At 39.4% G+C, this 26,931-nt stretch overlaps 1 protein-coding gene across 1 annotated transcript; it reads left to right on the top strand.

Annotated features, from left to right (window-relative positions):
• The first annotated feature begins 3,143 nt into the window (after positions 1 to 3,143).
• Positions 3,144 to 25,906, top strand: RAB38 (RAB38, member RAS oncogene family). Its single transcript, XM_042835402.1, has 3 exons — positions 3,144 to 3,414; positions 12,020 to 12,300; positions 23,235 to 25,906. The coding sequence occupies exons 1-3, from the start codon at positions 3,210 to 3,212 to the stop codon at positions 23,385 to 23,387; spliced, it is 639 nt and encodes a 212-aa protein (XP_042691336.1). The 5' UTR covers positions 3,144 to 3,209; the 3' UTR covers positions 23,388 to 25,906.
• The last annotated feature ends 1,025 nt before the right edge of the window (positions 25,907 to 26,931 follow it).

Below are 26,931 nucleotides of genomic sequence, written 5' to 3'. Positions count from 1 at the left end.
GGTGGGAACAGTCCTGCAAAAACCCATTTCAGCAGGCTTCTGTAAAAGACAAACTGGCACTGGCACAGGCTGTCCAGAGAAGTTGTGGATGCCCCATCCCTGGAGATGCTCAAGACCAGGTTGGGTAGAACATGGTAGAAGGAAGGGATGCCATTCACAGGGACCTCAACAGGCTAGAAAGGTGGGCCCAGGTGAACCTGATGAGGTTCAACATGGCAAAGTTCAGAGTTTTGCACTTGGGCCAGAGGAATCCTAGGCATCTGTACAGACTGGGAGGAGCGGTCCTTGAGAGCAGCCCTGCTGAGAAGGACCTGGGGGCACCTCCCCTATGAAGACAGGTTGAGGGAGCTGGGCTTGATCAGCCTGGAAAAAAGGCGGCTGCAGGGTGACCTCATTGCAGCATTTCAGTACCTAAAGGGAGCCTATAGAGGGGAAGGGAATCAACTCTTTGAAAGGGTTGATAACAGTAGGACAAGGGGAAATGGTTTGAAGTTGAGGGGGGGGAAATTTAGGTTGGATATCAGGGGGAAATTCTTTTCAGAGAGAGTGGTGAGGTGCTGGAACAGCTGCCCAGAGAGGTTGTGGATGCCCCATCCCTGGAGGTGTTCAAGGCCAGGTTGGATGGGGCCCTGGGCAGCCTGGTCTAGTATTAAATGTGGAGGTCGGTGGCCCTGCATGTAGCAGGGGGGTTGGAGATTCATGATCCTTGAGGTCCCTTCCAATCCTGGCCATTCTGCGATTCTGTGAACTAACAGCACAGAGCACATTGTAAACCTCATCTTCGTTGGTGATAAGGCCCCTGTCAGCCTGAGCTGGTAGATGGCAAGCAGGTCATGGCAGGAGGTTGGAACTAGGTAGGCTTCAATGTCCCTGGATATTGGAATAGATCTGGATACTCAATATGTGCTTCTAATTAACTCAGCAAAAATCATTTCTCTAAAGGCAGTGGAGCCTCCAGCATGCTCAGTCCACATCTCAACATATCACTGAACACCTCACTTGTGGCCCTCCTGCCATCCTTGATGGTGACCTTGATTCAGCCTATGAGGAGCTCATTGTACCAGGGTATTGCTAGGGCCAAGAATCTTGGCATGTTCAAAGAAGAATTGGAAACTTAAATAATGTGATTATTTAGAGTTATTATAGCTAATGCTAACAAAAACTTTGGAAAGGAGGTAAAGCCTCATGCTCCAGGGTGTAGGCCAATCTCTAACTGAACTTTCTAATAGCATAAGACCTTAGGGCCGATTACCCAGTTAATATCTGCTTGCAGCTGGGTTTCATGCACTGGACTCTGTGTATTGCCATATCAAAGAAGGATAAAATATATGACTGTAATTTCAGCCTCATCCAAAACCCCAATTTCTTCATTTCCTATATAGCTAACCTCTCTGACCCTGTTCTTTCTTAACCTGCAAGATAGGACTTTGCAGCTTTAGGGAAGTATTATAAGCCCTTGGAAATGCTTGGCCATCAGATACTCCCTCAAAATGGCACTGCTAGGAAGTTAGAGATACATCCTGCTATACTATAGCAGGTAGCAATAATAATAGTATGAATCACACAGAGGCGGTAGCTCGTTTCAGTAACTGATTCGTGTCTCAAATTGCAGCCTTTAATGATGTCTGTAGCTAAGGAGGATAACCCCTTTGTAATTTTCTTTCCAAACAGAAGTATAGAAATAACAGGGGTTTTTGTTTGCTTGTTTTGAATGAGATTTTGTCTTATTGAAAAAAAGTCTTTCAATAAAAACAAAAGTTTCAAGGAAAAAAGAACTCCTCAGATTACACTTTTTCATATGTATGTGTATATACAAAATGTTAAGTTTGAGTTTAATGACTGATTATAAAACATTACATAACATAACTTTTCCTAATAGTACTCTGAACTCTTAATAAAATCCAGCTTTTTGGATAGGTGACAAATTCCTAATGCCATTTCAGTACATATTTGGATGAGAAATCCATTAAGTAGTATTTCAGTAAGCACAGAATATGTTTTCATTTTCTCAGTGTCATCAATAATGCAAAAATCAATCATGGATGAGTTTCACGCAATCCTGAAATTTGGGGGGGTTGCTATCAAAACTGTTGAAAGATCAAATGCCTTTAGGCAACAACAGATGAAGGTTGCCAACAAAGCTTCCTAATTGAAACCATGACTGCAATTTTCACTTAAAAGATAGGGTCAATTGTGTCAATGGAATGATTTACTCTTCTTTTTTAATTGCTTACAAGCTTGATATAACTGAATTTGGAAAACAGAGAACCATTGAGATACTGGCATTCATATGCTCTAATGCTGTTATGCTTTTATAACTTCTGATTATCAGTCATGGGATAAATCTTCCAGACTTTTTGAGTTTTAGATTCCTGTAGCATGAAAAAAAAACAAAGCATGAGCTTTGTTCTGCATTCAGCAACATGAGCATGCTGATATGTACAGACAGATGATCATAAATTATTATGTTAATGCAATTTAAAAATATTTATCTGTTATAATTGAGTTCATGCAGCCCTCCTGGTGTGGAGGGCTGTAAAAATGCTAAATGCTATTTAAACAATGTAAAAATGTAAAAATGCATTATGTTGTTACAACTGCCATTTCTAGTGATACAAGTGCATTAATATGTTGATTAAAAACAAATCACATCTGAAGTTAAAGCCACACAGGTTTAAGTTTTGCAAATGGAAATTGCAAATGGAAATGGAAGCATGACATCCTGCAAGGAGATTTCTGCCCTGTTGTAGTGACTGGCATTTTAAACCTGTCTAGAAATTAGGAGATGTGTGGTTAATTATCACTAAGAAGACAGTGATTAAAAAAGGGAGAGCAAGCAAAACTAGAACACAGTAGAAACTCCTAGTAAGGAGTGAAACAGGGACCAGGACTGCGACAGTGATTTTCCTGTGAAGTTTTCAGCAGGCAGACTAATCTCAGACACACCTCATGCTGACCTTTACATGCGTACCTCCTAAACTTTCTGGGTGACTTTTCTCCCAGAAAAGTCTTTGCTTCCTCCATCTCCCGGCAGGGCTGCCTGCAGGATCTGGTGATCCTGCTTCCGGACAACGCTAAGCAGCCTCCACCTCCCTCCCTTCCCCTCTTCCCTCCCCAGCTACTCACTCCCTCTCTCCCCTCAGGCTGGCAGGATTCCTGGGGCAGAGCATGCAATCAGTTCGCAGGGAGCAGCCACTGCAACAGGAAAGATGCAGAAGCACAACCAGAAGGAGCACCTCTACAAGCTGCTGGTGATAGGGGACCTGGGAGTGGGCAAAACTAGCATCATCAAGCGCTATGTCCACCAGAACTTCTCCCCCCACTACCGGGCCACCATTGGGGTGGACTTTGCCTTGAAGGTCCTCAGTTGGGATGCTGAGACTGTGGTACGGCTGCAGCTCTGGGATATTGCAGGTAAGTACAGAAGGAAACCCTGTTCCTAAAACATCTAGAGACTATAGACAAAATATAGATACGTATTTGTTTGTACCAGTCTTTAAATTGCCTTTGTGGTGAGAGAGAACTTTAAGGTAGTTTGAGATTTTGGAGTTGCCACAAAGCCAGCAGATGCATAAACAAGGGATGTCAGAGCAAAACTTGTCCTGCCTGATTTGTTTCTCAAGCCCTCAGACCTGTATGGGGACATGGACTCCTCTCTCCAGGTGCTCTGACTCTTCCCTGCAACTGCCACATCATTGGACTCACAGATCTCTGGGATGGGAGAGAGGTTGACAGGAATTTTTTGCTCATCTAGTTAAGTTAGTGGAAGAGATGAGGGATTCAGTAAGATGGCTAATGTGATTTTTATAGTTATAAAATAACAAAACAAAAAAAATCCTGGTGTCACTTTGATCACAATACGTTTTTTTTCCTTCCTTTCCTCTCTCTTCCACATTTCTTGTGCCCAATAAAATGTAAAAACTTCCGCAGCCATTTGAAAATTGTTTACATTTGGCCAGACTTCTGGTGGTTAAAATGTATTTGGTCAGATTTACTTGTCCTCCAAGAATACACTACTTTATTTTAATTTTACTTTAGCCTAGAATAAAGAATCTAACATCAAGCAAAAAAAAAAAAAAAAAAAAAGGTAATTTAATCTTGGGGGAGGGGGAGATGGCTGGGGAGAAAAAGAATAAAGAAGTCCATCTCTATAATTGCATATTTACATTATTAAAAATAGGAATTGGCATTGTTATAGTCAGTGTTTTTTTTTTTTATATTTGTCTTCCAATTAAAACTACAGCTTTTACTTTTTGCCAACTCCCTTCCTAGAGTTGAAGGATTTTTGAGTCAGTGGGCAAAATAAAAGCTGTGTATGGCATATTTTGCATGCAGTAAGTAATCCTTCCTCACGTAGCATACATGAGAATCCAAGTTCAGCAAAAACACGACGGCTTGCAGCTGAAAGGAGGGCATCTTTAAAACTCTAAATTAAGACACTGTGTTCATTAAGTAAGGAATGAAGGTGCAGTTTTAGGCAGCTGTGCCAGCCTGTGGGTTCAGGGTTCTAGTATGGTGTTGTGCTGAGTAAAACTACTGAAATAGGAAAATTCTTAACATTCATATTCATGGAGGGTGTGCCTTTCTTCCACAGTTAGCTGACTCGTATCTGAGCACTGAATTTGGCACCGAGGTACTAAAACTTATGCAACAGTGCTGCTTTGTGCATACCCTCAGCCTTTTTACACAACCATAGAGTTTTGGGGCTCTATGGTTCTAAATAAGCCCATGTCCAGTATTCCATATCACGAATCAGAATAATGGGGAAAGCATTGCTTTTACTGCTCATCAGTGATTGTAATGATGAATATGTATACATCCATCAACATTTTTTTGTGTGGGAGGAAAAAAACCCACTTCTAATAGTAAATTCTGAATGCATTAGGGACTTAAAGAGTGTATTTTGCATGCTTTGTTTCAGAGATTTATTACACTACTAATCATGTGCTGGCAGATCATATGATGTAGCTTTCAGTCAGGCTGCAGAAGCAATTACACTGAGTTGTAGTATACTGAATGACTAGCATGCTTTCTGAGTTATCACACATGACAGAGAGAATTACAGCACAGTACTAAATTTCATATGAATTGCTCAATTCAGAGCATCTCTGTGAAGGTCAAGACAGTGGCCGGTAATAAACAGAGTGCTGTCTCAGTTTTAATGACTTCTGTGTAAGGAGCTGTAGCTGTTGATGGCTGTACACAGAAAATAAGTTCTGCAGGTAACACTCTCCATTCAGAGCAGCGTGGAGTTATAATAATGGATCTGACTGATGAGGGAAAAAAAGCGTTTAAAAATGATAGTGAAGTGAAACTGATTGGGTATATGGTGGGAGTGGAAGTACTTTGTCCTTTTGTGGCTGTCATTTGTCATCACTTGCAAAGCACAGATATATAGGGTAGGAGCAACCTCTGTCTTTTGCTAGAATCCTTATTACTATGTCATGTTCAGCTTTGAGGATAAAAATTATCATAGAATCACAAAATGGGTAGGAAGGAAACATAAAGCCCACTCAGTTCCAACGTCCTGCCATGGGTTTGTTGCCACCTCCATCTCAGGCTGCTCAGGGCCCATCCGACCTGGCTTTGAGCACCTCCAGGGATGGGGCATCCACAGCTTTTCTGGGCGGCCTGTGCCAGTGCCTCCCATCCCCACAGTAAATAATTTTTTCCTAACAGCTAACCTAAATTTCCCCTCTTTTAGTTTAAAGCCATTCCCCTTTGTCCTATCACTATTAAACCACGTAAAAAGTCATTCCCTTTCCTGCTTATAAGTTCCCTTCAAGAACTGGAAGGTTGCAATGAGGTCTCCCCGGAGCCTTCTCTTCTTCAGATTCAACAAGCCCAGTTCCCTCAACCTTTCTTCACAAGAGAGGTGCTCCACTCATCTGATCATCCCTGTGGCCCTCCTCTGGATCCACTCCAGCAGCTCCTTCCTGTACTGGGGGCCCCAGGCCTAGATGCAGTACTCCAGATGGGGCCTCATGAGAGCAGAATAAAGGGAGACAACCACCTCCCTCTCCCTGCTGCTACTCCTTTGTTGATGCAGCCCAGGATGCTATTGGCCTTCTGGGTTGCAAGAGCACACTGCTGGCTCACGCTCAGCTTTTCATGCACCTGAACCTTAAGTCCTGCTCTGTAGGGCTTCTGTCAAGGAGTTCTCCCAGTCTGTACTCACATCTGGGATTGCTCCAACCCAGGTGCAACACCTTGCAATTGACCTTGTTAAACCTAATTAGGATCTCATGGACCCATTTTTTTTTAAGCCTGGCCAGCTCCATCTGGATGTCATTCCTTCACAGAATTGTAGTCCAAAGAGTAGCTTCCTATTTGAGTGTGAAGTGGCTGCTGAGCAACCCTTTCAAGGGTGGCAAATCAATGGCAGCATTTTTTTTAGTACCTACCACCACTTTAGAAGATCAAGTAATTGTTCTCTGAATGTACAACCTTCCATCAAATACCTGTTAGGTACAATTTGGTATCCATAACTTGAAACAAATCATAGAATCATGGAATAGCTTGGGTTGGAAGGGATCTTAAAGATTATCTAATTTTATTCTCCCTGATATGGGCAGGATTGCCAACCACTAAATCAGCCACTTCCTTCTGTTCTGTCAACTGCACCACTCACTTGGTGACATCAACAAATTTGCTGAGGGTACACTTGATTCCGCTTGATAAAGATGTTGGATACAAATGCGTTTTCTCTCTTTAACCAAGCTTAAGGATGTTGGCTTAGCATTTAGGGCATTTTTACATTGAAGATAATGGTGCAAACATGTCAATATCGTTTTGTGTCTGTACTTCTATATGAATATATATGTGTGCATATCTATATATATCAGATATTTCTGCATCTCTCACATTCTTATCTCTCCCTTTGTACAGTCAACATTGCCACCAAGCATGATTCTTACTTACACTTCGTTGTTTGCATCAGTGGGCAGTAAATTGTTTAAAAATTTAGAAATAATTTCATCAAAAATATTTTGAGTAAAATTAATGTGAAGCTTATGTGTATTATTAGTAAGAATATACCTGATGATTTCATGCTTGGAGTGGTGCTCTCTAGCCACCAAATTTTACCAATTTTACCTCTGATCACAGATATAAGAATAGCTACACATGGTAACATTCTCCTTGTCTTTAATTTCATCTCAATTTTATTTCACTGAATGTCCCAAAAAACCTGCTGTGGTATTCCTGTACTTCTTGAAATATGCCATCACCTCTACTGCTGTCTGAAATATCTTGAAATCTTGTTCCTCTGGCTTTTGTTTTGTTCTGTTGGTTTTTTTGTTTGTTTGTTTGTTTTTAAACTGTTACCTCTGTATGAGCATCCTTTAAATTTGTCAGGAGAGGTTTTTAGAAGGGAAGCTTTAAAGGAAACAGTCATATTTTGAACAAGGCTCTTAAAAGACAGGATCACTGTCTTCCCTCCTCTCTGGGGGTAGCTTCTCCCTTCTCTCTGGGGTAGCTCTGCAGAAGAAACCACCTATTGCAGACAACACGTCCAGACGTCTTTGCTATTCAGTTCTCTGTAAGGCTCCCCTCTGTGCTGTTGTCCATGTGTTGTGCCCATTTAGCTGTAGACTTATTGCAGGCAGCAGCTCTCTGGGAGAGGCATGGGGCAGAAAGCAGCACTCACAGCCTTCCCCTCACCACTTTCTTTTTCAGAACCATTTCAACACTGTCGTTATCCCTCCTGCTATGCATGTGTGGGCTGCATTATTCACAGTTAACAAATACATGTTGATTTGCTTTTACAAAGCTGGATCTCGACTCATAAACTTGGTCCACTGCATTAGAGACATCAGGCAATACCAATGACAAAAGACCAATTTAATTGCTTTCCCTGCAATTTCCACCTTCAGAAGCAACAGTATTTGCATAGATATAGTCACATGACTTAGTAGTTGTAAATTTGCTGGGACTGTTGTACTCCAGGAGGAGTAACAAGACCATTCACTAACGCAAAGCACAGTGTATCCTCAGTGGTTTAAGCTTTCAGTGCCTGCTGAAGATTGCAGTACATATGCATAAATAAGATAGTCATGGTGATTTCCAGGCTAAGTTACCTTGAAATTACTGTTCTACAATCATAAATATGTCCTTCACTCTGATGGTTTTATTTCAGCTGTGATTTGATGGGATCTGAGGGCCTGATCCAGCCCATAGGTTGCTTTTCTACATTTTGGCATGCCACATGCAGGGTGCCTTTTGGCTAAGTTTCAGTCCTGCTTCTACAAAGACAATGACTTGACTTCAGGGGTGAAAATTCTGAGAGGTGCTTTGAAGTGGAAGATAAAAAGCATTTAAATCTTTTGCACAGTTTCTAGCTTCTCAGTTTTGGGTAAAGATCACTGGATCCCAGCTTTCCCCTTGTAGGATGAGGGATAGTGGCAAGAAGTGAAAATCATTGTAAAACTGGGCGTTAGACGGTTTTAATCAATTTTTATCTAAGCTATTTTTTAGATACTAGCACTTTCTCATTAGTTTTTATAACTTTATCAAAGATGATAGTGGCTTGTGGAGATTGCAGAGTTCTGCAACTTATTCTTCTGTAGAGTGCATTTATATAAGCTATAAAAGTTCAGGTGTTGATAGCTTTAAGCTTATTAAATTAAATGATACCTTGCTGCAGAGGTGCCTCTGATATCAGTATGGACAAGTACAATTTAGAAAGCAAATCCTTCTTTTGAATGGAAATCTTGTTGCTTTAGCACCTTCATCTGTTTGGGATCACTTCAAAGTGGATCAAAATTTGTCTGGTTTAACAATTAGGCATCTTTTACTGAATCAGCTGAGTGTTAGCTACTATTTTTCAGCTCACCAGGGTGTCAAATAAACCGACTTATAAAATCATAAAATGTCCCGAATTGGAACGGACCCATAAGGATCACCAGATTTGTGTTGTTGATATTTTCCTGGTTTCAAGTTTGTCAATTCCTAGGTTGTGCTGCTTTGCCTCCACGGGGAAGCTTATGTGACCTTGTAAGTGACTATCCGGGCCGAGAAGATGCCCTCTGGGTATCTTTTCTCAGTCTCTGACTAAAAATAGACCTAGTCTTTGATACAGTCAGTGAATGTTCATGAATGAAGTTGGGGCTGGTGAATCTCAATGGAGACCACCATCGCACTGCACCAAAATCATCAGACTTGTGGGGTTTGATGCCAGATGCCGCACAGTGGTCTTGCAAGAGGTGCAGCAAAGTCCAGTGATCCACACAAAAGGTTTAACAGGTTTCTGGTTCTTCCCATTAAAAGCAAAACCCACCTGTCCCAGATTCTTGCTATAAAGCATGTTCTAATGTTTAAGACTGCCTGTGAGATTCCAGTGAATACCTAATGGTTGATCTATTTTCTAACGTAATTACTGCCTGTGCCATTGTGCTGCTGAAAACCTGAGGCCGCATTCTGACACCTTTAATACATCAAACAGTGCCTATTTTTGTGAGTAATTCTGCAAAAGGAAATGGTTTTAGGAACCTCATCTATTAAGATAACTGTTTGCTCACATAAAGTGGGACCTTTGGAAAAAAAGTCTTCCTGGATGCTAAAACAATATTTTGCACTGCAAGCACAGCACCGACAGAGTTCCCTTTCCAGCTTTGCATTTCAGCTTAAATAAAAGTAAACCTATTACGCAAATGATATAATACTAAAAGTATGTGGTTACAAACCATTTACTTTCAAAGTTTCATAATGTCTTTGTGCCAAATACGTTCATATATTAATTGCAGCTGATAGGGAAGAAGATCATTTTAAAAAGGGGTTAGACACTTTATTCAGCCATCCGCTTCTTTCATTTCATTGAATTGATTTCTAATTGAGGTTGGTGAGTTCACTTTGCCTGCAGAAAGCAACTTTCACAGGTACAGGGGCTTTTCTGTGGAATGAAAAACCTGCGTATCCACAAAGGCAGTTGAAAGTAGGAGAAGAAATTGGTGTCGTAGAATTTGTCAGTGTTTTATGAGCCACTATTAGACAGAAGAACACATCTTCGGAGCCTTTCCTTCCTCCTTGCGATGCATAATTTATATGCTGTAAATTAATGATTCAGTGCATGTTCTGTAACAAAACATCCCACCTACCTTAGAGAATTGTGTCACAACAACTTACACAATATGTAAGGTCCGAGTTCAGTTATTCTTGTATCTACATCACATCTGCAATGTAAGAAATTTACATGAAAAGTAACAAGTATTACTGCAATGCATCAAAAACAAACTGTATTTGTTGTTTTTGACCTCACTGAGATGTTAATCAGATTTCTGTCTTTTTTTGCGTATACCTTCTAGTAGATGAAAAACGTTTTCTCAACAAGGAAATTGCGGAATAGCACATGACTTAGCCATGAATCTGATTTTCCCTTCTGATAGGAATCATAAGACATTTTAATAAAGATAACCATATGAAATTTTCAATATGACCTTATATTTTCTAGATTTTTTTATATTTATATCTTGCTTTATCAATGGAGAGCAGTGTTTGTTTAAGGAAAAAAAAAAAAAAAAAGATTAATTTGGGGAAGTCAGATACAAATTGGCTTCTGTGTCCTTCAAAAGACCTTGCCATTGCTGGAACAACTACTGCATAAAACCAAAGATGAATACAAATAGGTGGTATTGTCTCCATGATGTGCATTCAGTAAATTCCAAGGGCAGGCCCTAAATCTTCCTGGTCAGTGCCATTTCCATTAAATACATGTTCTAGAAGCCCAGGTCTCATTCCAGCTTTACATTTGACAGCGCATTTAATCACATAAAGCCTCCACAGCTAATCTCCCAGAGCTGAGACAAACTGGCAATCTTCTTGTCTTCGTAACCTACTCATAACTACATGCATCCAGAAAATAAGGCTAGAAACAGGTTTCCATGGTGCACTGTCTATTTTCACAGCTTTTTTTCCCAGCTGTGGAAGCTTATGATTAAATACAATGCCTGTCTTGCTTAAGGATTGCAGTAATTGTTAGATGTTTGGGGTATTTACAGTTGTTCATTTTTGGGTCACAGCTTGGCAATAAAGATCAATGGAAATTCTATTCTTTTCACTTCAAGGAAAATGCTGTGTATTTTTGGAATGTTTTTTTTTTTTTCAATTTTCCTGTGAAAATAGCATACATATTAACAAAACCCTTATCACCAATATATTGCATCTTAACATCATTGACTTTTTTTCACTGTTAATCACATTAAATTTGAGACATTTCTACACTGAAACCTAATGTTACCTTTTTTCTCACAAAAAAAACCCCACAAATACAACAAAAAATCCTTGTCTCTAAATATATTTCCATAAAATCCTTTGAATTCAGCAAATAAAGCCATAAAATTTCTAAACAAATCTAGTGTGAAACCTCTTCTCCCACCTCTTACTGGAGCAATATAGTTCTTTGTATTTCTGTTGCTGTGCTGCTTCTGATAATGCTTTCCACTTCTGTAAGGTTTTAAATCCACCTTTCTCACTTTTATGCTTTGCATCACCAGTAATTAAGTTCATAATGAATCTAATGTCTAGTGTAGCTCAAGAGCTTAGTTAAGATATGGTTGAAAATATGCAGGACTTTCATGCATGAGGAGATCAACTGCTTTAGATATTTCCCAAATAATAATGTAGTGTCAAGGAGCTTCAAATCTCGTACCTAGATCTTTTGTGACTCTTGTTTAAAATCCTATGAAGTGTATCAAGAACCATGTACTTTCCACAGAAATCTGGCCACTTAATAAGACTGAAGTTCAAGCTTGTCATGCTGTTATTACATTTCCTTGCATGCTTGCTTTAAAACTCCTCTAACTCCTTTTTCTTGCTATACTTTCATTCTCATACAAATGAGTCTAGCACTGTAGTTGCACTTATTTAGACAAGTAATAGCTTTCCAGAGGTGTCAGACTTACGAAATCAAGCTCTAACTTCAATAGTGTTGCACTAGAAAATGTGCTATGTGAAATACTTAGGTTGGAAGCAATGATATTTACAAGTTGTTTTTGTTTTTTTCTTCCCACATTCATAACCACAGGTCAGGAAAGATTTGGAAACATGACCAGGGTCTATTACAGAGAGGCCATGGGAGCATTTATTGTCTTTGATGTTACAAGACCTGCAACATTCGAAGCTGTGACAAAATGGAAAGAAGACTTGGACTCTAAGCTTGTTCTTCCAAACGGCAAACCTGTGCCAACAGTCCTCTTAGCAAACAAATGTGACCAGGGAATAGACGTTCTTATGAACAACGGCATCAAGATGGATCAGTTCTGCAAGGAAAATGGGTTCGTGGGCTGGTTTGAAACATCAGCCAAGGTAATGTTTCAATTTCTTTTTAAATGTTTGTCTTTGTGCAGAGAAATTCGTTCCCAAAATAGCTCACAGAGTTGAAATGTCTAACTTGCATTGCTTCTATTTTGGTGGATTTAATTAATGGTAAATTTGCAAATTCAAAAAGCCTTCTGTGGTAATTTGTATTTTCCTTAGGTGTTTTATTCCAAAAGAAATTATATGCAATGATATGAAATGCAACTTCTCTTAAGATTATAGACCAGCAGCAAATGTACAACTGGACAACAACATACTCTGTAATAGCCTAGGGAAGAAGATGACTTTTGGTAAGATGCAAGGATATGAAATTTTTTTTCCATAATTCTTGCATTCAGTGTTGTCTCTAAATATTTATACAACCACTGTCCCTTAGAAATCTGATCTGAGACAAGAGCTTCATTGTGTAAAATTCCAGAAAGCCAATCCATGGTAGCACTCATAGTAGTCTAAGTCTAACTCTCAATCTCAATGACCTTTTCAGAAAAGTCAACGTAACCAGGGAGGAGAAGAGTACTGAAGCTGCTGAATGAGCTTCTCTTTTGTTCAGTTCTTTGCCTTGGTGCGGATTTTATGGGTGACTGTAAGAAACTCAAGATTAAAATCAAAAAGGCACTGGTATGTTTAGAGCGAAAAAAACATATATCCAGGTCATGACTCCCATACATCAATTTGAGGTTTCTCATACAACTTCACTACGTAAAAATTTGCAGAGCTGACATACTAAGACTGAGGTTCTATGAAAGGGAACTGTCTCAAAAACCCTATTTGACTATATGACACCTGCATATTGTTATAGTTTGTGAAAGATTGTCATAACCTTGGGACTTTCCATTCATGTAGTTTAATTTGAATAAGGGACCCAAGAAATTGTGATAGTATCTGTAAAAGCTGTATTCCAAAAATGCAGTAAACTTTAGTAAGGTTACCGTGCAGGAATTATGAAAAGCTTCTGCCTCTAGATACCTCAACAAGATTTCTGTTTATAAAGAAAGGATGTGACCAAGAATAAATAAATACGCAGTACAAATACCCCCACCACTGTATTTTCGAAAGCTTTCAGTATGTTTAGTCTTTTAAATAGAGCCTTTTTCCTCAACTCTTTATCTATAAATCTGCTTTGCATTTCCAGCCTTTTGTCTGCCTCCAATTTTGGCTCATATTCACAGAACTGAGGAGAGGAGTGCTTGACCCCTTCTGATGCTGAATGGATGTTTTTGAATAAATATGTTGTCCCCACATACCTAAGTTCCAATTATATTTTCATCTCAGTGCCTTGCATCACATTTTTCCTCTAACTCTTTTGAAGCAGAGTGAGAAGCCTGTGATGTGGCTGTCTAGACACCTCCCAGAGTAAATGAAGAAAAATGTACCTTTCTGTATCGTCCTGAATTGGGCACATCTCCCTAAAAGGAATACTAGCTCTCCATTTACTGTCAAGAGATCTTAACTCTCTATATCCTCCCTATACCTGTCTAAAATTAGCTTATATGATTTACACACTTATTATATTTGTGTAGTTTCTATCACAATGCGACCAATTTTTTTCTATCACATTCAATAAGAAGATAGGAAATCTCATATTGTGATTCCTATCACCAGCAATTGTATCCAATTAATTTCAAGTTGCTGGAACCTAAATTTTCACTATTTTTATTATTTTATTTCTGTCATGACAACGATTTCTAATAGAAACTTGATTGCAAAATAATGATTTAAACACAACTTCTCAATGGATGTTATGTTTATTATATTCTCTGATTATGAAAACTGCTCTCATCATTAACAGCCCGGGAAGACATCTGGATATTTTAAATACAAACAATTTGGCTCTGACTTGGCCAAAATTTTTAGCAGACTGAAAGACAAAATTTTGTATTCAGTTTGTATGAACACTTCATGAAAGTTACTTAAGAATTTTTGGATGATATGCTTGCATTTTACTTTTCTTGGCATCTGGACATCTTCTAAAGTATTAATACTTAAAGGAAGGCTCACTTATAGTTAGCAGAAGTAACAGCAGGTAACTGCTTCAAGCACTTTATGAGCTGTGGGCTAAAACATCATTGTAGTCAGTGTCTCCTTGTTCCTACTGAATGGCCTTCAAAGTAGTCACTTTTCAAAGTGCTGTCTTCAGGGAAACACTTTGGTCTGTGTCCATGAGACAATTATCTTTCTCTACGAATAGGGTTCATTTCATTCCTGCTGATTTGTGCTGGATGAAGCCACTAGAAGCCAGTGTTCCTCTATAGGACAAACAAATATTTGCTGTGAATTGTGTTTAGTTCTGGTTTAACTGAGAGACTGAGATCTCTTACATCGGGTTCTTCATGATAATTATGGCAGAAAGTTAATTATTCCAGGAGAAAAGGAAAACCTGGGGAGCAAAGCATTTGGAATAGCAGCTGCAAGTAGAAGATTTAGAGAGCCGGGGGAATTTATCAGGACAAATTATTTTTTGCAAAAGAATTACATGTTCTGGCCCTTTTTCGTATTCTGTCAGGTGTCCATCTGCCTTTCAGGTAACAAATAACATGAAATATCTCGTCATAATTGATATGGAGCCTATGATGTTGTGTGTGGCTATTTTGTTCAGAACTACTTATTCTTCATTCCTGGCATGTACATGAGTCTGCATTTCTTGGGGACAAGAATCAATTCACTAAAAACTCAAGGTCTAGTGGTAAACTCACCACCACCAAAAAACAAACAAACAAACAAACAAAAAGCCTGGGAAGAAATGTACAGCAGATTGGTTTAAAATGCTTGGATCTATAAGGTTTACAGAGATAACATGAATTTGATGGAACAGAGGTACAGGATAGCTCTTGATTGAGGAACAGAGGTTTCATTATTCGAGTTTTTGTTTTGCATCAGCAGCTGGTCACTGATCTTTAACCTATGAGTTCTAGAAATCAATTCCAATCTGTTCACCTCTTGAGAGCAACACATTTCTAGTGACATGTACAAACAATTTCAAAGGTGGCATGGTGATGGAGGCTGGCTTGTCTTGGGCAGAATTGTGGAAATGCAAAGGATAATTAAAAGATGTCTCAAAAGAGGAAAATTCAGACTAAGTTTCTATAAGCCAAATAGGCTTAAGTTTTTGAGTTATTTAGAAACAATAATTATCTAGATTCTTACTTTATTTGGCTTAGGAATAACTGCTGGCCAAGCAGTCCTCTGCTTACCACTGAAGTCATGTTGGAATATAAAGTAATCCAACTATGACAAAACTTGTCTTCAATAGCCATTGAGGGGAGAAGTGAGAATTGAGGCCCCCATTCCTTTTATCGAACTATGTTTTGAAGATACAGGCTAGGGTCTGATATTCTAAGATCTCCATATCTGATCTTCATCCAGAATTGTAGGCTCTAAATGATTCAAAGCAAAGTAGTCACACTAAGGACAGTGAAATCACAATACTTATGGTGAATTAGACCACAATAATTTCCCCATTTGGTCTTTTTTTTTTTTTTTTTTTACTGAACAGAAGTTCTTATAACTATTATTTTAAAATTTTAGTTGTAGCATATATCCAGTATTCTTTCAGCCTAGGGCATATTAAATAATAGAACTTGGGACTGGGGAAAATAAAAACCTGCCTATGGTTGCTATAGAAAACAGAAACTCTTTTCTGAAGTGGAATAACACTGACAGAGAAGTCATCATATTGCAGCTAGCAGTTTTAGCAGTTCAAATAAATAATAACTCTTTCTGGGGTATCCTGGAATAATTAGGTCTCCAGAGGTTTGCTGCCAGCATGCTTGGAAATGCTATCACCTTCATAACAAACTGAATATGATTTATGCGTTTTGGAAAAACAAAGGTGATTATTTATAAAAATGCATCTTTTAGTTCTGGTTGCCTTGCAAGCTGTGTATGTACCTACCATATTTTATGCTGTCAATGGTTTGAAATTTTTTTCTATAACACTGGAATATTACACCAAAAACATCACTGTACTATTCCCTGGTGCCGTTTTTCTTAACAACTTTAATATAAATCATTTGAGCCACCTAATGTACTCTCTTATGTTAGCCTGGATTCTTACATTAATCTAAAGGAAACATTCAACCTTTTCCAATCTTCAGCTCCCAACAAAGGTGAAACTTACATTGACAGATTCTCATGTAAGAAGAACCTTGTTGGGCAACAGCACAGTGCAATATAGTCCTGTTTTATATATTGTAAGTCCAGTAGAGAACCTGGTGTCTTTTACATGCGTCTTTGGTTCGCTCATATCAAATAGGAAATTATTTAATGAATTGCATTGAAAGAGGGGAGATTTAGAATGGATGTTAAGAGAAAATTCTTTACTCAGAAGGTACTGAGGCACTAGCAGAGGCTGCCCAGAGAGCTGTGGGTGCTCCAGCACTGGAGGTGCTCAAGACCAGGTTAGATGGGCCCTGGGAAGCCTGAGCTGGTAGCTGACAACCAACCCATGGTGGAGGGTTGCAACTGGATGGGCTTTAAGGCCCCTTCCTACCCAACCATTCTATGATATGATATTGTATAATATTGTGAAAAATGTGTTTTTATAAAGGAGGAAAATTTCTAATTCCTGTAACACGTGTAATTATCCAGCATGTCACTAGCGTAACTGAGAAGTCCACTCACTTTTTTGAGACTTTAAACCATCCTTGCCAATGTTTCCTGTTCAAAGATGAAAGTTTTTAACTTGGATTAAAATAGCATCAATGTTAAGCTTATTATCACTTCATAATGAAAATGGAACCATTCGTCAGAACAGACAAATCAGGCAAAACGGAGTGTGTTTAAAATACCTGATTCAGAAGTGAATTTAAAAATCTTACTTCTTCCATAGCTGTGTTATGATTATGCTTGAGTCCCTCATTCCATGCTATAATCCTGCTGTCAGCATCAGAATTAGGTAAAAAGCCATTAAAATTTTGTCCACATTGCCCAGAAGGTCTAGCAGGCAAGCTTTTCAGATTCTTACCAACAGGGTCTTGCACACTGATGTCTGAGACCTTTACTCTAGACTACTTGGACACATCTTATTTGGATCTGGAGAAAGTAGTATCATCTTTCCTTCATTAGGAAAGGTAGGTAATAATGTGTCCTTCCTGCAGCTTGTATAGAACTTAGCTACCAAACACTGGGCACATCAAGAGTCCTCTTTGCCACTATTCTGCTGGATAACCTTTCAGAAAGTCACTCTATTCTCTGACCCAGACTCGTCCAATGAGTAATGTATTGCTCCTTACATTGTCTTTTTAATTTGCCCCCCTCTCAAAATCTAATCCATCTCACTGCGTAGAACCACAGAAAATACTTCGGCTTCTGCCATAAACCAAGATGTGAGGCTGACATTTCTACAGATTTCAGTTCAGATATACAGTCATATATATGTATATATATATATATATGTATGCGTATGTGGAATACATTGTTGATTTTGTTCCCTGGAACTAAAAGAAGAATTGCTTCAGAGCACACAACAGGCATCAGATCTATCCAATAGCTCTCTGGATCACTGTGATGAAATATATTGCTTAGTGCTGGTTCAAAAGCAGTACATTCACAGAATCACAGAACTGTTGAAAAAGGGGCTTCCTGTGGTCATACCTATCATACCTGACATCTTGCTCAAGCAGGGGCATCTAGAGCAGGTGGCCCATGATGGAGTCCAGTAGGGTTGCGAAGATCTCTGAATTTGGACAGTCCCCAGCTTCTTTGAGCAACCTGTGCCAATGTTCAGTCATTCCCACAGTAAGAAATTGTTCTTTGTGTTCAGATGCAGTTTCATGTGTTTACTTATATCTACCTCTTACATAAACCTGGACATTTTGACATTTCCCTCCAAAAAGAAAACTCGTAATTTTTTATTCCAAACAATCAAGTTGCTCAGTTTAGGAAAATCTTATATCTAACGGAGCCTTTGGCTGAGGTCTGGGTTAGGACATACTGCTCTTATTCCTCAGCCCTGGGGGCTGGCAATGTCTCTGACTGCAACCAGCCTTTCTTCAGGCAGACTGCCCTGAATCCACACTTGATCTGCTTCTGATGAGAAGGTTTCTTACTGTAGCATATTCAATGAGCTCTAACAATTCAGTTCCAGAAATTATCTTTTTCTTGGTAGTGCAGTCAAGGCAGTTCACATCTGTGAGCTTCATGATCATGCACCTGGATGCTTTTTAACTTGTGCTGTTATGTTTTCCTAGAAACCCAACCATGGTGATACAGCACATCTTAATAAGTCTTTGCTGCCAGCACTTTGCAAGGGAGCTCTGATAAGGGAGTTTGTGTAGCCATTTCCTCAAATTGGTTGCTCCAGAGAAGTGCAGATTAAAAGGTCTTTAAAGCTTTATCTCTGCTCCTGGATTTTATTGCATGATAGAAAGAAAATGGGAAAACTATGTGGTTGACACTGAGTTCCACATAATACCAAGGTGTTCTGGAATTTGCAAATGCTTACTTATGAGAAGCTGATTTTCTTCATCTCCAGTAGGGTTCCCATCCAGGTCCAGTTTAGGGTTCACATCTCTAACTGGCGATGCTTTAGATGTACCAAGTGCCCTTGTTTGGCAGATATGCTTGCACACATGTTGTTATAACAGAGTAGTTCAGTTGGAAGGGATCTTCAAAGATTACCTAATCCAACTGAAAGGCTACTTCAGTGCTGATCAAAAGTCAAAGCACATTAATGAGGGCATTGCTCAAGTGCCTTTTGAACACTGATAGGCATGGGGCATCAATCACTTCTCCAGGAAGCCTGTTACAGTGTCTGACCCCCCTCATGGTAAAGAATGTCTAGTCAGAACCTCCTTTGGTACTTCTTACTGCTGTTCTCACATCTGGTCATCAGTTTGCCCTCTTGATTGCTAAGCCATGCTGCTGTCTTGTGTTGTCCCTGCTGTCACCATTAGCCCCATGTCCCTTCCTCCTGAGCTCTCCAGCCACTCATCACCTTATCTATGCCCATATCTGTCAGTTCTCCATCCCAGATGCAGCACCCAGCATTTTGCTTCCTTGCACTTCATGCAGTTTTTGACTGCCCAACTCTCCAATCTGCAGATCCCACTGCAAATCTTCTCATCCCTACAGGGACCCAACAGCACCTCCCGGCTTAGTGTCATCAACAAACTTGCTAAGGATGCATTCAACTCCTGCACCCAGATCACTGATAAAGTGCTGAATAGATGTAACTTCAGAATAGAGCCTTAGGGAACACCATTGGTGACCAGCTGCCAGTCAGATGTATCCCCATTCGCTGTGACACTTTGAGTTCTGCCCTTCATCCAGTTCACCATCCAGGGTAGCACGAACCTGTTTTTCTCACAGTTGTACAATTTGAAGGGAAGGTGATCTGCAGCAGTCATCATGATTCTTTTGGTGTTTCATGTAGAACAAAATGTATAATAGTGGCAACAGTTAAATCATTTCTACATAGAATGACATTTTACTGTTTTCTCTCATATATATATATCTTTTTTTTTCAAACATAATTTTATTTTTAGGCTTAATGGGTCTGTGTCCATGTTTCAGTATGATCAGCAGGGTGTCTGTGATTATTCCTCTCTGTCGGGTCTTACATCTTGATTATTTTTTCTTTGTATTGGCTGGATGGATTTGCACCTGCTCCTTTTTCTCTGTCCTTTCCTAGATTGCTTTCCAACACCTCCTCTTCACTGAAATTGTCAGATCCCTGGGTGTCTGTTTGGATAGCAGATCACCTCCTACTCTCTGCAGCTGCTTTTCTCCCTAGGAGAGTATTGACTTTTTTCTTTTATTTATTTATTTAGTTAGTTAGGTTTTTTTCCCCTACGCTGTAGGAGGAGAGGTGCAGAAATCAATATTTCATTAGATAGATCAGAATCAAGCAACGTCTGGTCAACAGAACTGGGGCAATGATTAGGGTTATAACAAAAGGCAACAACAGCATCAGAAGGGGGATGGTCAAGGCATAGAGCTGCTTTGGTGGCATGAACACAGACTCCTTGCAGAGAGTGATTTAGTGTGCTGCTTCTCACCTGTACCACATTCCAGCTGTCATCTGAACCATGGGAGGTTCTGAAAGTCAGCTAGAAGCTAGAGGCTAGAGTTGGATACAAACTTAAGAGCAGTAGTGCTGGCTGTAGAGGTCACCCTTCCTCTTTTGCTCCCTTGTCATCTGGCAGAAATTTTCAACTACACAGTTTGGACCATTCAAATACACTTTCATTCAGGAGTCACTGGGCCAAAAGCTGGATGATAATATGATCGAACCAGGACACACTGTGGGTGGGACCTTTTATTCCTTTCATCACTGCATAGAATTGCAGAATGGCTTAGGTTGGAAAGGACCTTATGATCATCCAGTTCCAACCTCCCTTGCCATGGAATTTGTTCCTTTCCAGTAATTCAGAACCAAGAGCAGAAAATTGGTAGTGTGGCTGGAAATGCAATTTGCAGAGTTGGTACTCTGGCAGAGAGTAAGGTGAACATGAACTGAAAATCAAGAGTTATCCAAGTGGAATGGTGGGAGCCCAGCATAAACCTTATAATAATCAGTAGATCTGTGAAACAATAGACTCAATCTAAAATGCAACTAGCAAAGAAATCAGAAAGATGAGTTGACTTTGGTAAATCATTTCATTAAAAAGGAGAAAGAGCAATGCAGAAAAAACATTTTAATTTTTCCCAAACTAAATATTTTGAATTTTTATGTCAAAACAATATTCACATGTTCAGTTTTGGCTTTCTTCCAGAAAAGCAAAAAGAAGGTTTAATAATCTGATTTTGATTTGGTTTGAGTTCTAGTTGAGGTAGAACAGCATTGCCTTTCTTTCTGAATTTCTAGTTTCAAGCACCTGAATTTCGTCTAGCATCAGTGAGGATAAGAGATGGTCACCTACACCCATGTTATGTCTCTGTGGGCTTAGGGTCAGTTCCTCTTTCCCACTCGGATAAAATGTTGATCTTATGTCTCTGACAAAGTGGATTGCTGTTAATACATGTCAACATCAATGGATTTGGGCACAATCTCAGAGTGTCACTAAGGCATTCTTGAAAAATTATGTGCTGCCATCCCAGAAGAGAAGCAGCACATAGCTAAATGAAGTGCTTACCAGTCAGTCAATAACAGAAAACATGATGGGAAGGACTCATGGCTTTTTTCACATTTAGTAATCCTGTTTTATCGTTATTTTTATCGTTAGCTCACTAAGCAGCTCTGAGACATTTCTCATCACCTGCTTTTTTCTAAGAAAATTTCACGGTGTCTTGAAAAAGACTTTTGGTGCCTGCCTAAGGAATTTGCTTGTCTGGTCCCAGAGAACCATGTGATACTGTGGCCCTTTGACAGCTCAGTGCAGACCTGATTCTCAGCTCTTTTTTACTTTTCAGGCGTTACTGTGCAAATGGCTTGTCTAAAGATTTCTTTTTTTTTTTTTTTTTTTACAACCAATGGATATTCTTTATAGGACAAAATGCAGATGTTTAAATTCAGTTGTTCAGTTGAAGAATGCTTTGAATTGTTGGCACTAATTAGCATTTTCAGTTACATACACAGACTTCAATTCTTTACTGTGGTGCAAAAGTGAGGCTCACAGCGGAGTTTGTGGAGCTTTACAATAGATTGCAAGGGGATTAGAAATCAGCCTCACAGAATCTATTGCTTTGATTTTTGATTTCCAGGCTGGATATGGCTCTGGGCAGCCTGGTCTTGTGCACATAGCAGGGGTGTTGAAATTAGATGATCATTGTGTTCCTTTTCAACCCAGGTCATTCTATGATTCTATGATCTTTCATGTAATTGCATCATCCCTATTGAAACACACACATACACTTCAGTTTATTTTTTATAGATAAACACTCATACTTAAACATCTCATCTGACTTTTTTGAACACATGCACAAACAAAGTGTTTCACATTAAATTATGCAGGCTATTTTGTTACTGTTGCTGCATTGATGCTGAGCATTTTTTGAAGGTGGACTTCATGGCATTGTGTTGTGGGTGGCTATGGTCTCAGTACAGAAAGCCTCAGGCACAACTTGGAAATGTGGGTCATTCTTAAATTGTAAATAATATATCATTTTCTTGGAGCAAGAGAAGTATGTGTGTATGCATCAACACACACATATATTTGTACATGGATTTACATATATATATATATTGTTGGTGGGTGATCTGATAGTTCTGGGCTCCCCAGTACAAAAAAGACAGGGATCTCTTGGAAAGAGTCCAGCGGAGGGCCACAAAAATGGTGAAGGGCCTGGAGCATCTCTCCTATGAAGAAAGGCTGAGTGAACTGGGTCTGTTCAGCCTTGAGAAAAGAAGACTGAGAGGGGACCTGATCCAGGTCTATAAATATCTGAGGTGTGGGGGGCAGAGTGGCGAGGACGGACTCTTTTCAGTGGTGAGTGGAGACAGGACAAGGGGAAACGGCCGGAAACTGCAGCATAGGAAGTTCTGCACAAATGTGCGAAGGAACTTTTTTACAGTGAGGTGACGGAGCACTGGAACAGGCTGCCCAGGGAGGTGGTGGAGTCTCCTTCTCTGGAGATGTTCAAGACCTGCCTGGATGCCTACCTGTGCGACCTGCTGTAGGGAACCTGCTTTGGCAGGGGGGTTGGACTCGATGATCTCTGGAGGTCCCTTCCAACCCCTACAATTCTGTGAGTCTGTGATATTCCATATCAGCAGTGAGTTTCAATCTCTTGCCATAGAATCATGGAATCATAGAATCATAAAAGATTCTTTGTGATAAAATACATCAAAACCTAACTAATTTTAAAGAAAAAAAAACACACGCTACAGTAAGCATTATTTAGTAGAGTCAATTTTTAAAAGCTGTTTATTAAGGAAAGTAAACTTTTGATGTTGCCCAGAGAAAAGTTTAATTATATTCAGGAAATATGCAGGATAGTGCAATTGATATTGACTAATCAACCTCTTTCTCTTTCACTTGCAGGAAAATATAAACATCAATGAAGCTTCCAGATGCTTGGTGAAACACATAATTGCTACTGAGAGTGATCCAGTTCAGCCTATTGAAACAGATATTATAAAACCGCACTTGAATTCTGGCAAGATTGTCAGCTGTTCGGCTTGCTTTAAATCCTAAGAGACTTCCAGACTATTCAGTTCAGCAAGAGCTGAACAACTATAATTCACAGTGTATCCCTCATCCAGAGCACTCACCCTACCCAGATTGTCCATAAACAGATTTCAGTCATCTCAAAAATCTACTTACGTTCTTCCATAATTTGTGAACAGCTGAAATTTGTTTCAAACTTTTCATTGATAGCAACTATTCAAAACTGCCATTGGTAATTAGTCAAATAAGACCCATGGTGATGGCTATGTTTTCCTGGTTGGGTGTCACCACCAGTGATATCAAAACCTATTTCTCTGCAATGTGGTTTCTGAAAGCTCATTTTCGAGATGTTCCTGTAGCAATAACCTATTTATTCCTTGTTTCTCCAGCACATCCTCTCAATTCCCTTACCAGACAACCATCGTCATTGCACTGTTTTGCTTCCCATTACACTTGAATGATCTCTTTTTCCGTGAGGGAGAAGATAATGATAATGAAGATATAGGTGTTCAGGGAGAGGCAACAAGAACATGCAATGTGAAATATTCCCAAGTTCATTCTCCTGGATGAGTTGGCAAGGCTGAACATGCAGCAACCATTCATGTCATTCAGTTCTTTAGATCTCAGATTGTGAGACTGAAACTGCGGTAGTTTTTGCTGTGTCTCCCTGAAGACTTACAACAAGTAAAGGGTGATAAAACAGGGAATCAAGGGTAGTCTCACAGGTGATGGAGCTGACAGGTTTTAGAAAGTTTATCTGTTCCAGAAATCCAGCATTTACTCTGAAAAAACTCAGTGATTTTGTTCCTACCTCTCCATCCCCCATGCCGTGTATTCCACAGGTCCCTGAATGCATCCCCTCCATTACGTTGATTCTCATAGGAAAATTTTTCACAATGTAATGATTAAACTTTGCAGGAACACATCTTTATTGAACAGTAGGATATATGTTTTCGGAGAACATTCTCAGAGAAAACAAAATTCTGTGCATGATCATAGAAATCAAAATGATCGTTAGAAGCAAAATGGAACGGTCTGGAGGGTAAACACTCTTGGAGAATTCGCAGCATTTGTTGAGCTGCATGCTGGAAATGAAATAGCTGACTTTCAGAATCTCATGAAATATGCGTGGACTCATGCAGACAAGTGTCTGGACAAAAAGTCTTGACAGCTGGTTGCAGGTGCCGCAAGACAGACTTTGTCCGTCTCCTGCCACAGACAAATCACTTCCACTTTCTTGTTCCCATTCAGCCTATTCCCCTCTGAGCTATCCCCCCTGAGCTGTGAAGATAGGTCAGTGGCAAGACCTATCTTCTGAAACGAGTTTCCTTGGAGATGTGTAACACCATGGAGGAGGCAGAGTGTTTGCAGACATCGCTGCAATACTCCACAATACTTCTTAGAGACAAAGGAGTAAAGCTCCCAGAGGCTAGCAAATAAGTGATGGCTAGGAAAAGCAAAACAAAAATCTCCATAGTGATCTTATGTTGTTAAACCCATGGGGTTCCAGTGTCACTACAGCTCAGTCTGTTACTGAATGCTCTGTTACTATATAGGCACTGCAGATGAGAGCCAAGGATGGAGATTTGGCCCTTTGTATGCTCTGCTTACAGCCTTAAAGTGATACATTTTTATCTTAGGATTTTAGAATGAGAAAGCAAGCTTTGATCTTAAAAATAAAAAGCCACATCCACGATTCACCAGCACGCACACACATAGATTAAAAAAGCCCTATATATATGTATGGACTGGCTTTTTTCAAGGAGAATAACTTTCAGATCTTGATTTCAGTGTCATCCTTTAACACAGGCTCCTGCTACGATCTGGGTCAAACACCTTCTTGCCTCAGTTTCCTCATCTGTAAAACAGGGATTGATGTACACACCTACCTCACAGCACTCCTTGGAAGTTACTTTTGGCACAGTGCCTTGATATGTTACACAAATGCCAAGATATATTATGGCTCAGAATGAATTATGAGTGCCCTCTAGCATAATTACATGGTGCTGTAATGCCCTAATGTTTAAATCTACCCATGGCTTGTCTGTACTGCAACAATTAGCTTCAATTATTCCACCTCAGTTAACCTGGTTGGGGTTGTAAAGCAGCATGGGGTGCCCGGGATGATTTGATTAGCTGCAGATGTGCTGCAAATGGAAACTGGCTGCACGGATGCCATGGTACTGGTTTAATAATCTCAGCAGCTAGGCTGTAATTAAGAACTACTGCCAGGTCAGTTATTTCAGATTTAAAGCATTATTTAAGTCAAGCTGTATGGATGCCTTAGTAAGATTAACACTTAATTCATACCTTCAGCACCTAGCACTGTGGGGAACACAAGCACCTAGGCATATAGATAGCTTCAAAAAGGCTTCACGAGCCAAAACCCATGCTTTACTTGTAAATGTAGATGCCTCAAGCAAAGGAAGTTGCTGTTTCTTCCCCCAGAATTACTATGTACTCATCTTTAGTTATCTTCTGATCACTTATCTTTAATAGCTTTTAGGCAACATTCATGTTTATGAGAGCTAAAAAGTCTGGGATAATGGCAATTTAAAAAAAAATAAACATAAATAAAACATTTAGAGGATATATAGTTTTTGTTTCTGATTTTTTTTTTCTTATTTTTTTCTCTTAATTTTGATTCAGTGCATTTTACAAACCTGCTTTAATCTCTGGTCTCATTATCTGCTCCTGTATTTCTGTCAGATTTTGCTGTAATCACAGTTTTGGGCCAAATATCCTCTGATAGATGAAGGTCAGAGTTTGGTCCATTTCTAGGCTAAACATTATATGATGTCACGTGAGACCTAAAGTCATACATATTATGAATATGTATGAATAAGAATATGAATAAGAATATGAAAGAATAAGAAAAATATGAAGAATTAAGCTTCCTTAGGAAGTTATATAACTCCAAATATTCGTATTTATTTGTATTCAAGTGATAAGAACATGTCAAGTCTCCTTCTATAGTGGAATAAATGTGTGAGTGCCACCTGGGCATCTACTAAACAGAGCCTTTGCAGAAAGGGTGGTTGTAGGCAGGCCAGAATGAAAGGTTTACTTTGGAATTAATGAGCTCACTATGCTGATACCTTTTCAGGAACAAACGTAATATTTAATTATACTGTGTCAATCCCAAACAGATTGGATTTTTAAGTTTTTTTAATTGATAAATTCTATATTATGCTTTCTTTGCTAATTGTTAGGGTCTTAATTGCATAGCCATTTCAAAATGAAACATTTTCCCCTTTTGCAATAAATAATAAAAGATAGAATTGTAGAATCTTTAAGGTTTGAAAAGGCCGATAAGATCATCTAGTCCAACTCCCAACCCATCACCACCATGCCCACTAACCATGTTCCTCAGAGCCATATTTACCCAAGTGGGTAAAGATACTGCAAACTGGATTTAAAATTCAGTCTTTCCAATTCTCTATAAAACCTCAGGATATCCCAGCACCTAGGACCATGGGATACACAGCTGATGTGCTGGTCATGAAGAATGAGACCCAAACACTCATGAAAAATGGTTAAGCATCTCTGCTAAAGACTTCAGATAACAACT

Source organism: Centrocercus urophasianus, unplaced genomic scaffold (genome assembly GCF_019232065.1).
Source record: "Centrocercus urophasianus isolate 14NV4802_14NV808 unplaced genomic scaffold, USGS_Curo_1.0 seq_1, whole genome shotgun sequence".
Lineage (NCBI taxonomy): Eukaryota > Metazoa > Chordata > Aves > Galliformes > Phasianidae > Centrocercus > Centrocercus urophasianus.
The sequence above is the reverse complement of the archived record's forward strand: the minus strand, read 5'-3'. Positions and strand labels throughout refer to the sequence as shown.